Source organism: Halichoerus grypus, chromosome 15 (genome assembly GCF_964656455.1).
Source record: "Halichoerus grypus chromosome 15, mHalGry1.hap1.1, whole genome shotgun sequence".
Lineage (NCBI taxonomy): Eukaryota > Metazoa > Chordata > Mammalia > Carnivora > Phocidae > Halichoerus > Halichoerus grypus.
In genome coordinates this window covers 58,007,558-58,020,094 of record NC_135726.1, presented here as the reverse complement: position 1 = coordinate 58,020,094, position 12,537 = coordinate 58,007,558, and the positions used below count along the sequence as shown (strand labels likewise).

At 55.2% G+C, this 12,537-nt stretch overlaps 1 protein-coding gene across 4 annotated transcripts; it reads left to right on the top strand.

The window, feature by feature from the left end:
• On the top strand, positions 1-12,154 carry HSPBP1 (HSPA (Hsp70) binding protein 1). 4 transcript variants are annotated; one of them, XM_036096897.2, is made up of 8 exons: positions 1-22; positions 509-803; positions 2,683-2,887; positions 4,984-5,208; positions 7,663-7,818; positions 7,933-8,029; positions 8,554-8,665; positions 11,850-12,154. In XM_036096897.2, the coding sequence occupies exons 2-8, from the start codon at positions 600-602 to the stop codon at positions 11,922-11,924; spliced, it is 1,074 nt and encodes a 357-aa protein (XP_035952790.2). In that variant the 5' UTR covers positions 1-22; positions 509-599; the 3' UTR covers positions 11,925-12,154. The 4 variants fall into 4 exon arrangements, with proteins under 4 accessions (XP_035952790.2, XP_035952787.2, XP_035952788.2 ...); XM_036096894.2 differs by lacking the exon at positions 1-22 and adding an exon at positions 23-161; XM_036096895.2 differs by lacking the exon at positions 1-22 and adding an exon at positions 29-161 and having other exon boundaries at positions 506-803.
• The last annotated feature ends 383 nt before the right edge of the window (positions 12,155-12,537 follow it).

The following is a 12,537-nucleotide window of genomic DNA, read 5'->3' as shown; positions in this document are numbered from 1 at the left end:
CAGAGTCTGGCACGCGCCTCAGGTACGGCCCAGGTTGGGAGGGTGCTCCGGCAACTTCCGGGCGAGACATGCGCATTTCCGGTCAAGATGGCGGCGCCCACTAGAGTCAGGTGCGGGCGACTCTGTCTTTAGTAGCGGCGGCGACTCGAGGCCCGGGGAAGGTGAGGCCCGGGGAAGTGAGGTCCTCCCCGCTTGGGCTCCCCTCTTTGGGGAGGAAGGAGGAGATTTGTTGCTAAGACGTCCAAAAGGAGGGCTTGTTGCTATGGCGGTCCGGCAGTGGGGTTGCTAAGAGACGGGAACGCATTTAGTGGAGATGGGGGGGTTGCTGGTTGCTAGGTGGGGTGGGTGGGGCCTGTTGAGAGGGGGGGAAGGAGGGGCTTGTGACTTCGGGGAAGGGTCCGGTTGGTATGGAGGAAGGAGAGGAGGCTGTGGTTAAGGTGGGTGCGGGCAGAGTGGTTTGGGGTCATGGGGGGCTCGGAGCTCCCCTAAAATGTCACCTTCTCAGCAGACCCCCAGGAGTCGACCCGTCAGGACGCCAGAGCTACCTCAGCGGTGATCACTCCCTACCCCAAACACATTCTTCCCTTCACAAACAGCCCATGGCGGACCAAGGCTCAGGGGGCAGCCGCCTCCCCCTGGCGCTGCCCTCAGCCTCCCAGGGTTGCTCATCAGGGGGCGGCGGCTCCTCGGCGGGGAACTCGGGCCATCCTCCGCCCCCGAGAAACCTCCAAGGCCTGCTGCAGATGGCAATCACGGCGGGCTCCGAGGAACCAGACCCCCCTCCAGAACCCATGAGTGAGGAGGTAAAGATGGGGACCCAGCGCAGTGGGGGGAGGGGTGCCCTGGGCAGGGGGCGGAGTCCAGGGGTGAAGGCAGAGTAGTAGGCTGTATTTGTGCTATATGGATTATTGTAGACTGAAGGTCAGAGCTTACAAGTGCCTGGAGGGCAGATCCCTGCATCCCAGCACCGCGCTGGGATGCACAGTAGCTTCGTGGTAAAAAGAAGGAGGGAGGGTTCTCAGAGCCAGGCAGAGCTGGTTTCAGCAATATCCAGCTGTGTGACCTTGGGCATATCGCTTCATCTTTCTGAACAGCAAGGTCTTTTTGTTTTTTGTTTTTTTAAAGATTCTATTTATTTATTTGAGATAGAGCGCGCACAAGCGGTGGGGAAGGGCAGAGGAAGAGGGAGAAGCAGACACCCCGCTAAGCAGGGAGCCCAAGGTGGGTCTCCATCCAAGGACCCTGGGATCATGACCTGAGCCAAAGGCAGACACTTAACCGACTGAGCCACCCAGGTGCTCCTGAGCAAGGTCTTGATTTGCAAGCTGATGGTGGTAATAAGAGTAGTAGTGGTACTTCATAGCTTTTTTCTGAGGATCCACACAGTGCCAGGTACAGAGGCAGCAGGCTGTTCTCATGAAGACAGGTGTGACTTCAGGCTTTGTGGATGGCTGACTGTGTGACCTTGGCATGTCATAACCTTTCTGGGCCTCAGTTTTTTTGTCTGTGAAGCGGGGATGACAGTAACACTCAGAGGGTTGTCTTGGAGATGAGTAGCAATATCTGTTATATGTGATGTTTAGCTGGGTTGGTGTTTCCATTGTATAAAACATCATGCTAACCCAGTGACATCCATGATTTCATTGAACCTTTAGGCCAATGAGGTAGGAACAGGCACAGAAAGATTAACATCTCGCCCAAATTGTTCCAGGACTATGACTACAGAGCCCACATATTTGCACTAACAGGCCCGGAGGAAAAATAAAATTCAGTGGCCAGCTCTCAACTGTCATCTTACTTGACCTAATAGGCAGCATTTGATTACTGGCCACCTCTCTGATTTCTTTCTTCATTTGGTTTCTAGAACAACACAGTGTCCTGGTTTTCATCCTCACTCACTGGCTCTCCTTCCCATTTTGTTCTGTCGGCTCTTCCTCCTTCCCCAGCCTGTGAATGACGGCACACGCCAGGGCTCCTCTCTCCCCTACCTGTGCTCACTTCCTTTGTGATCTCATGTCGTGTTGAGACTTTACGCTGACGACTCTCAAGTTTATATCTCTAGACCAGTGGTTCTGATTTGATTCCCCTCGGGACATTTGGCAACCCGTGGAGACATGTTTCGTTGTCCCACTCGGGGTCGGGGGTGGGGTGGGCTACTGGCGTTTAGTGGGTAGAGACCAGGGATGCTGCTCAACATCCTACCATGTGCAGGACAGCGGCATCCCCTCCCCCCGCACCCCTAAACTCTCCAGCTCAGAGTGTCAGTGGACCCAGGGTTGAGAAAGCCAGGTCTAGGCTGGACCTCCTCAGCAGTAGCTTCAGGCAGCCTACTCAATATTTTACCTTGGGTGCGTCATACATCCCTTGAACTTAACACGGTGGAAAATGAGCTCTAATCTCTACTCCCCCTGCTCCACACCTGCTTCTCGTACCGTTTTCCCCATCTCCTGGTTGCTCTGGACAGACCTGGGAGGCCCTTCTCTCACACCCCGTAGCCAGTCTCCGTAAATCTAGTCCTTAGAAAGTTGTCAGTGGGAAAGACACTCAGTAGGCATCTGTTGATTGAAGGAACAGGGAGCTCTCAGATGTTGGCTGTTATAAGTAACAAGTGTTATTCACGGATTCCTTACTGACGGGGGTTTGCTTCCTTCCCCCACCCTCCTGCCCTGTCTTACACGCCAGAGGCGGCAGTGGCTGCAGGAGGCTATGTCAGCTGCCTTCCGGGGCCAGCAGGAGGAAGTCGAGCAGATGAAGAACTGCCTTCGAGTACTGTCCCAGCCTGCACCCCCCTTGGCTGCGGAGGCTGACCTGGCCGCCGACCAGCAGGAGCGCGAGGGGGCCCTAGAGCTGCTGGCCGACCTGTGTGAAAACATGGACAATGCTGCAGGTACGCCCAGGCCCACCTGCGGCTGCCCCTTGCTCTCCCTCTGTCTCTTCCCTCACCTTAGCCCCACATCCTGCTGTGGCTCAGCTCTTGTCCTTCCTCTCGGGGACCACACCATCAGCCTCTTCCTCACCCTTCCACCTCCAGCCTCTACCTGTCTAGTCTGGCTCCAACTGAGGCCCCAGCTGAGACTGCCCTGTCTTCCTGCTTGGTCCCCTTGCCATCGGGAGGGGACCTTCTCTCACCCCACCCACCTGATAGCAGGTCTACCTCCCTGACGTTCTCCAAAACTGGTCATTTCTCCCTAGTCTCTGGGCAGTGCACTGTCACTCCCTAGAATATGAGTGAGGAGGTGCTTCTGGGCGGCATGGTCAGAGAAGGCCTCCCCAAGGGGTGCCATTTGATCAGAGACCTGAAGCGAGTAAGCGGGTTATGAGATCAGCTCCGGAATAAGGCATTCCAGGCAGAGGGACTGGCCAGTGCAAAGGCCCTGAGGTGGGAACCTGCCTTGTATGTGCGGGAATAGCAGTGAGGCCAGCGTGGCAGAGTGCACTGAGCGAGAGGCTAGAGGTAGGAGGCGACGCTGGGTGTGCGGGGCCTTGCAGGCTGAAGCAGGCGCTGTGGGCTTCGTTCTAAATGCCGAGGAGCTGCTAGGAGGACGGCATTCCCCTTTCTTTTGGAGGGATGTGACGTAGCCATTGAGGGTGTGGATGTGTCTCCTCTAGATGTTTCATATAGAATATGTGAGCGCTCGCGACTGGCTTCCCTGAGTTTGATGTTTCCGAGGTTCTCCTACGTGGCAGCCTGTATCGGAGCTTTATTCCTTCATACGGCTGATACTCCACGTGTCGTTTATCCGTTCTCAGTTGATGGGCATTTGGGTCCTTTCCCCCTTTGGTTATTGAGAATAATGCTGCTGTGAGCTTTGGTTCCCGCTTTCCGGGGTTTGGGATATTTACGTAGCAGCGGACCTATGATAACCCTGCGTCTGACTTTTTGAGGAACTGCCGAGCTCACCGGTACCACTTTATTTACAAGAACAGGTGGTGGGCCATAGTTTGCTGAGCCCTGGTCTAGGGGATGTTCTGATTGTCACAAAGATTGGGGGTCAGTACTAGCATCTAGTGGGCTGGAGTCCGGAACCCTAACCCCCCCAAATGCTGGCATTTTTGAGACATGCTGGCCTTGTTTTTTTTTTTTTTTTTTTTAAAGATTTTATTTATTTATTCATAAGAGACAGAGAGAGAGAGAGGCAGAGGGAGAAGCAGGCTCCCCGCTGAGCAGGGAGCCCGATGCGGGCCTCGATCCCAGCACCCTGGGATCATGACCTGAGCCGAAGGCAGACGCTCAACGACTGAGCCACCCAGGCGCCCAAGACCTGCTGGCCTTGGAGGGACCCCTGGTTGGGCGCTTGATGGAGCCTGCACTTGAGGCAGGCTCCCCCCCGGTAGCCAGCCTGCCCCTCCAGCCTCACCTGCTGTGTTCGTGTGTGAGGGCTGCCATAGCCTCGGGGGCTGAAACAGAAATGTATTTTCTCACGGTTCTGGAGGCTGGAGGTCTGAGATCCAGGTGTGGGCGGGGCTGGTTTCTCCTGGGCTCGGTCTCCTTGGTTTGCAGACAGCTGCCTTCTCCCTCTGTCCTCATGTGGTTTTCCCTGTGTGCCTGTCTGTGTCCTGATGTCCTCTTAGAAGGACACCTGTCTTACCACCTGGATTAGCACCTACCCCGAGGACCTCACTTTACCTGGATGATCTTTTTTTTTTTTAAAGATTTTATTTATTTGACAGAGAGAGACACAGCGAGAGAGGGAACACAAGCAGGGGGAGAGGGAGAGGGAGAAGCAGGCTTCCCGCGGAGCAGGGATCCTGATGCGGGGCTCGATCCCAGGACCCCAGGATCATGACCTAAGCCGAAGGCAGACGCTCAACGACTGAGCCACCCAGGCGCCCCTACCTGGATGATCTCTTAAAAGGCCCTGTCTCCAAATATAGTCACATCCTGAGGCACTTGAGGGGTTGGGCCTTCAACACGCGAATTTTGGGGGGTGCACAGCTCAGCCCATACCAGCTGGACTCTCGTGTCCCCTCTCTCTGGCACAGACTTCTGCCAGCTGTCCGGCATGCACCTGCTGGTGGGACGGTACCTGGAGGCAGGGCCCGCGGGGCTGCGGTGGCGGGCGGCCCAGCTCATCGGCACGTGCAGCCAGAACGTGGCGGCCATCCAGGAGCAGGTGCTGGGCCTGGGCGCCCTGCGCAAGTTGCTGCGGCTGCTTGACCGGGACGCCTGCGACTTGGTGCGCGTGAAGGCTCTCTTCGCCATCTCCTGTGAGTGTCGGGCAGCCGGGGAGGGGCGGATGGAGAGGGGCCATGTTGGTTCATTTATTCCCATTGCCAGTGAAGACTCTGTGCTGGGTGTTGGGGACAGGGTGGCGAGCTGGCCAGCCCCTCACTAGTCGGACAGCCAGCTCCTGATGATGCGGGAGCGCCGCCCAGCTTCAGTGCTTCACGCACATCAGGGTCCTCAGCCTCCGCACTGTCGACGTTCCTCGTGGTGAGGAGGGGCCCGGCCTGTGCATGGTGGGGTGTTGAGCGGCTCTGCGGCCCCCACCCGTTAGAGATACCAGTGGCCCCCACTCATGCTGCCTCCTGGGGGGCAGATGCCGGGACGGGGATGAGGCAGCGCCTGGGGGGCACTCTATGCCAGGCCCCACGCCAAGCCCTGTGTGAGCGTGTTAACTTGGTTAATCCACACACACAGCCTCTGAGGTAGGGAGACCGGATCCACGTGGGGGAGGGACCAGGCCAGGTCACCTAGGCGAGAGTCTGGGGCACCCTGCCAGGTCATGCAGATGTGGGGTCTGAGCTCAGGCAACGTTCTTAACCGCGTGCTGGGCCCCCGTCAGTGTGTGTGCTGTGCTGGGGGACCCACTGGACTGTTTCCTCCTCCTTAAATCAGCTTTATGGAGGGAGAATTCACAGGCTGTGCTGTTCGTCCTTTTCAAGTGTACAGTTCAGCGCATTCACTAGCTTGTGCAGTGGCGATGATCACTGTCTAACTCCAGAACATTTCCATCACTCCCAGAAGAAGCCGCATTCCCGTTAGCAGTCCCTCCTCACCCCCTCCCTCCAGCCCCCGGCAGCCAGCAGCCTGCTTCCTGTCTCCATGGATTTGCCTGCCCTGGATGTGTCCCCCACGTGCCCTTTTGTGTCTGGCTTCTTTCACTGAGCATCATGTTCTCCAGGTTCATTTGCATTTATAGCCTGTACTGATGCCTCATGTCTTTTTATGGCTGAATAATAGGTCATTTATGAAGGCGCCACGTTTTGTTTACCCGTTCATCAGTTGTTCAGTGGGACATCAGGCGGCGTCTGCCCCTGGCTGTGTGAATAGTGCTGCTGTGAACCACGTGGACAAGGTTCTGCATGGTCGTGTGTTTTCCTTTCTCCTGGGTGTGCACACCTGGGGTTGGAGTTCCTGGGCACTACGGCAGCCCCGTGGTTCTCTGTTTGAAGTTGAAGGAGAACCTGTTTCTTCCACTCCCAACATTTGTGACACCGAATGTGTGTGTGGGGCTTACAGACGACCAGTTTTCCAACTCTGGACACCCGCCGGGTGATCTACAGTCCCATTCTCTTCCATTCTGATGCTGACTCCCGGGGGTTGGCACATCTCCACAGGTTAAGGGCTCGGTTCTACGAGATGGCCCCTGCTTCAGACACCCGTCGAAAGTTTGGGCCTTCTGGGGGTGCCTGGCTGGCTGAGTCCATAGACCGTGCAACTCTTGATCTCCGGGTCCTGAGTTCGAGGCCCATGTTGGGTGTAGAGTTTAACTTAAAAAAAAAAAAGAAAGTTTGGGCTTCCTGTACTTCCTAGTTACTGGCTCTATATTGGGCGTTCCCATGACCCCCTCCTCGGGTTCGATAGTTTGCTAGAATAGCTCACAGAACTCAGGGAAGTACCTGTGTTTAGTGGCCATTACAAAGGATACGGATGAACAGCCAGATGAAGAGGTGCCCAGGGCGAGGTCTAGAAGGGTCCTGAGCGCAGGAGCTTCTGTCCCTGAGGAGTTGAGTGTGCCATCGTCCTGGCACACACACGTGTCACTAACCCAGAAGCTCTCTGAAGCCCACCCTTTGGGGACTTTTATGGAGGCTTTCTCATGGAGGCATAATGGATTGTTAAGTCCACCCCCGTCCTTCTCCTCTCTCTGGGGGTTGGGAGATGGGGCTGGAAGTTCCAAGCTTCTAATCATGGCTTGGTATTTCTGGTAAGTAAACCCCATCCAGGAGCCCACCCAGAGTCCCCTCACTGGAACAAAAGATGCTCCCATCACCCAGGAAATTCCACGGGTTTTAAGAGCTTGGTGTCAGGAATGGAGGCAGAGATGAAATACGTATTTGTCGTGTCATGGTGGCCCTGGGAAAAGGAACAGGGAGGCTGGAAAGGAATTCTGGCAAGAGTGAGAGAAAGAGTCCTGGAATGGGTGGCATCTGGAAAGTCATGTCCAAAACTGGGGAGACAGGTGGACACACAGACTTCGGGTGGCTCGGCCACAAAGGGTAGACAGACTCAGTTCCCCAGAGGTACCAAGAGCCAGAGTGGGGTGCGGGAGGGATGGGGCAGAGTTTTCTTCGAATAGCTGACATTAATTACATCTCAATAAAAAAATACTTAAAAGTTAATGCTTATGAAGCCCAGGCCTGTCGAAGCTGATAGTGATTCTGGTGAGGGTGGCGACGGTGACCTCGAGGCCCCTCCCTCTCTCGCCTCCACCCCAGGCCTGGTCCGGGAGCAGGAGGCGGGGCTGCTGCAGTTCCTTCGCCTGGACGGCTTCTCCGTCTTGATGAGGGCCATGCAGCAGCATGTGCAAAAGCTCCAGGTCAAGTCGGCGTTCCTGCTGCAGAACCTGCTGGTGGGCCACCCCGAACACAAAGGTGGGGCGGCCAGGGCAGGGGGCCCAGGGACGATCCCCAGGGAGGGTGGGAGGAGGGGAGTGCCTGGGGGAGGGGTGTGGACTGCCCCTCTGACCCCCAAGACCCTTCCCCCAGGGACCCTGTGCTCCATGGGGATGGTCCAGCAGCTGGTGGCCCTGATCCGGACAGAACACAGCCCCTTCCATGAGCATGTGCTTGGAGCCCTGTGCAGGTATGCTGGGGCCTCCGAGAGGACGAGGCCCCGGGGCAGGTGCCCCTGCCTCTCGGGCTGACACCCCTGGGCTCCAGCCCACCAGCCTCCTCCCCTCTAGGATTCAGGACTTTGGGCCTTTCCCACGGAGGGGGCAGGAATCATTGTGCTGGAGCTCCCTGAGCATTCGTTTCTTCACGTGTCAGGGGCTGACCCAGCAGCCTGGAAGTAGGGAGAGAGTCTCTCTGACCCGCACACAGGACCAGCTGATTAGCATCTGGAAAAGATGACAGACTGGAGCAGCCGCTCGAGCAGGTGGCAGCTCCAGCGTGTGGAGTGGGCTCCAGGCCAGGCTCTGTGCTAGGCGCCTTGTTTTGTACAAGTCTCCTCGTAGGCCCTTGGGGGGTGGGCCTGTATTGCAGACGGGGAAACTGAAGCCCAGTGTGGGGAGCCGTCTTGCCCGGGCTCCTGGGAGAGCAGTGGCCGGGGTGGGGGGCAGCCCCGTGCAGAGGGAGGTCCCAAGGATTGCTCTCCTGTCCCTGCAGCCTGGTGACAGACTTCCCCCAGGGCGTGCGGGAGTGCCGGGAGCCTGAGCTGGGCCTGGAGGAGCTCCTCCGTCATCGCTGCCGGCTGCTGCAGCAGCACGAGGAGTACCAGGTAGGCCGGCAGGGCCTCTGCGCTCTGCGCGTCGGGCGTCTGTCTCCCCGCCTCTTGGCTCGTGTGTTCTCCCGCCATCCGTTCAGCAGGTGCCTCGTGCCGTGCCAGCGCCACAGGCCGGCGGGAGAACGAGGAGCTTGGGGCGTTTTAAGGGGTTCACAAAGTCATTTATTTATTATCCACGTTTTATAAGTATTTATCTCCTATCAGATATTCAATAATTATTTGATAAGTCAACGGTAAAAGGCAACCCGTTAAATAGTTAAATAAAAATAAATAATTAAGTAGATAATGAGTAACAGATAAACAACTCAGATGTTTGATTAGATAAGTAACAAGTGATAAATAGCAACACATTAGATATTTAGATCCCATAATTAGATCATCGGGAACGCATACGTGATAGCATACGTGATAAAGAACGACTGGTTGAATATTCATATAGTTTAGTTTACTAAACGATTAAGTGGGTTAGCTGGCTGATGATGAAGTACTGCCCAGATGTTGGTGCCCCCCTCCCGGGACATCTGCTCGACTCAGTCCACTCCTCCGTGACACTGTCGAGCGTTTCCAGAGAGGTGCAGGGAGTGAGGAGTGGGGATGACCAGGAGAGGCACGCTGCCCACCCCCAGGTGCTTGCCCCGACCCCATCGTACGGACAATGGACATGCGCACCCATGGGGTTGTGGGGTGCTCGGGGCCCCAACCTGGCCTGGGGCTTCAGCCGGGGAGCGTGTCCGTTGTCGCTTGCTGTATTGGCGCATCCGTTCCCTGAGCTACTGGTGTGCCAGACCCTGGGCAGGACCCACCTGGTGAGGGAGGCCTCATGCGAACTGACCAACACTCCTTTTTTTTTTCTTCCAAAAAAACTTTCACAACTTTGTTAGGGGTATAATTGTCATATAATAAACTCCACTTACTGGAAGTGTGCCATGTGAGAAGTTTAGACACATGGACACATCTGTGGAAACCTCATCCTTCCATCCTCCATTGGTCAGGGGCGGCTCACCCACGCGCCAGGCCCTGAGCTGAGCGCTGGGGATTTGGCGAGGAGCAGAAGGATCCAGCCTTGGTTCTCACGGGGCCCGGGGGTGACAAACACACAGAAGGACGTATTTACAAATACATACCTAGTGTGTGTGTGTACATGCATGTAGGATACAGGCAGTATTTCTATCTGTGTAATTAAACGTTCCGTTCTGCATAGTGTGACAGCAGGAAGTTACGACTCCGGTGAAGGAGACAACCTGTGAGGGGACAGAGAAGGCTGGGCGGTGGTATTTTCCGCACGGTGCTGTATTCGTTTCCAGCAGCTGTCGTTACCACAGACTGGGTGGCTTAGCAAGAAACGCATTGTCTCACAGTTCTGGGGACTAGGAGTCTGAAGTCAGGCTGTCGGCAGGGGCAGCTCCCTCTGAAGGCTCTAGGGGAGAATCCTTCCTCTTCCAGCTGCTGGTAGTTGCTGGCAATCCTTGGCATTCCTTGGCTTATCGATACACCACTCTGGTCTCTTCACATGGCCTTCTTTCCTATGTGTCTGTGTGTCTGTGTCTTGGAAATCTTTCCAGATACTTAAATAGAGGTCTGCTTTAATTTTTTTTTTTTAATTTTTTTTTTATTTGAGAGAGAAAGAGAGCATGAGCGGGGGAAGGGGGAGGGGCAAAAGGAGAGGGAGAAGCAGACTCCCTGCTGAGCAGGGAGCCAGACACGGGGCTTGATCCCAGGACCTCAGGATCATGACCTGAGCTGAAGGCAGACGCTTAACCCACTGAGCCACCCAGGCACCCCGAGGTCTGCTTTAATTTTAGCATAATTGAATAATGCAGTTGGCATGGTATTCTGTAAGGTGATTCTATTCATGACTTAGTCCTCTTTTGTATTTTTGTAGGTAAATTTAAGAATTAAATTTCATGAATGCTTTCTCGTGAAAAGGTCCTGTGGTCATGTGGCTCAAAATTCAAGATGCATAGGAGGGTAAAGTGATTAGTCTCCCTGCTGCCCCCGTCCCTAACCACCCAGTACCTCCCCCAGTTCCGTGCGTGGCCTTCCTAAGATAGTCTGGGCACACAAGCAGATGTGCGTATAAATTCTCCTCTTCCTCTCTCCCTTTTGTGCAAAATCTACCTGTCCTGACCACTTTTCTACGCCTTGCCTCATTCCCTTTCATAACATCTCAGGGAGGGGTGCAGAAGGAGTGTGTTTTGTGTTGGCCATCATGGCTTTTTCCTGTTTCCTTTTATAGCTGCAAGGTAGGTCGCTTCTTTCTTGTCATGACCCCTCTTAATGGACACTCTGGTTGCTGCTACCAACTCTGCTAAGAGAATAACCCTTTACTTCTGTTTCTTTATATGCGTGAGAATGTCTATAGAGCAATTTTCAGAAAGCAAAAAGCTGGGTTAAGGTAGGTTAAAGGTGAACTTACAGAGTTAAGGGCCCTTTTTGCTAGGTATTGCCAAGTTGCTCTTTATAAAGGTTGAACCAGTTGTCACTCCAGCCATGAGAATGTCCAAGGGGACCTCAAGCCATTGGACTTTTTTTTTTTTCAAGCTGATTGGTGGAAAGTAGTATTCTAATCCAGTTTACATTTGCGTTTCTTCCATGAGTAAAGTTGGACAGCTTTCCTTTCTTGTGAACTGCTCATTCATATCCTGTGCCCATTTATCTACTGGGTGGTGGTTTTTGCAGTTGATTTATTAAAGCTGTTGAACTATTAAATATGTTAGGCTTTTCTGACAAGTTGCACATTTTTCACCCCAAATTGTTTTTCTTTCATTTTTGTTTCTGGCATCTTTTTGCCATGCAGATACCTTTTATGTTCACGTGGTCCAACCTGTGAGTGCTTCTTTCTTGGTTTCTGGGGTTTGTACCTGTGGAAGGGGTTTTGATTTTAAGTGGGGATTAGTAGGGGTCGGTCATACCCGGTAGTTAGAGCCCAAGGGGGCTGAGGTGAGGACAGACCAGTGGGGTGAGACGGCCTCTGGGAGACCCCCGTTCTAGTTCCGTAATCCAGGCACAGGTGAGAAGAGAAACAGTGAGCCATGGACCTCAGCAGAAGTCAGAGAACCCTGGGAGGCTTCTGGGCAGGCAGTGAGGAGGGAAGAGAAGCCATCTCTGCGTGCAGAGCACGCTGGAAGCAGGAGCCCGCTGCGCACTCAGGGCTCCCACTCTTGTTCCCCCCATCCAGGAGGAGCTGGAGTTCTGCGAAAAGCTGCTACAGACCTGTTTCTCCAGCCCGACGGATGACAGCATGGATCGGTGAAACCCGGTGGCTTATCACCCCCCCTCCGTGGGAAGCCCAGGCGTCCTGCCTCCCAAGGGAGAGCAGGGCCTTGCTGGTGCGCGGCCAGGGCGTGCCAGCCCGTGTCTGCTCAGCCCCTGCAAGGGGCGCTGAGGAAGGCGCCGGCTCCTTGGACCCCACCCCTCACGCTCTCACTGCGTTCCCCCTTCTGTGTCCACACTGTTCTTCTAATAAAGGTGTTTCTCCTTCAACTCCTTCACTGCGGCCTTCATCGCCTCTCTGCAGGGTGCCTGGGTGGGACGGGCAGAGTCGTAGGGGACCTACGGAGCCATGGAGGAGACGGCAGCGGGCGGAGCCTGGACATAAACGTGCTGCTCTCTACAGTCCAGAGCTCTCGTGTCTCATCTTCTCAGCCTCTCTTGACAGGGAGGGTGGGGGACACCCGTCCTTCGTTTCGGCTCACCCGTTGTCTCCGGCTGCTCCGTTTGAAGAACCCAGGCTACCTGCCCTGAGGCGGGAGCCATGTTATTTCCCAGCGTCCCCTGCAGAGGCGCGTCATGTGACTCCACTTCAGCCAGTCAGAGCCCACCGCGGGGGCTTCTGGGGCGCTGGTGCTGGGAGACGGCGGGAGCAG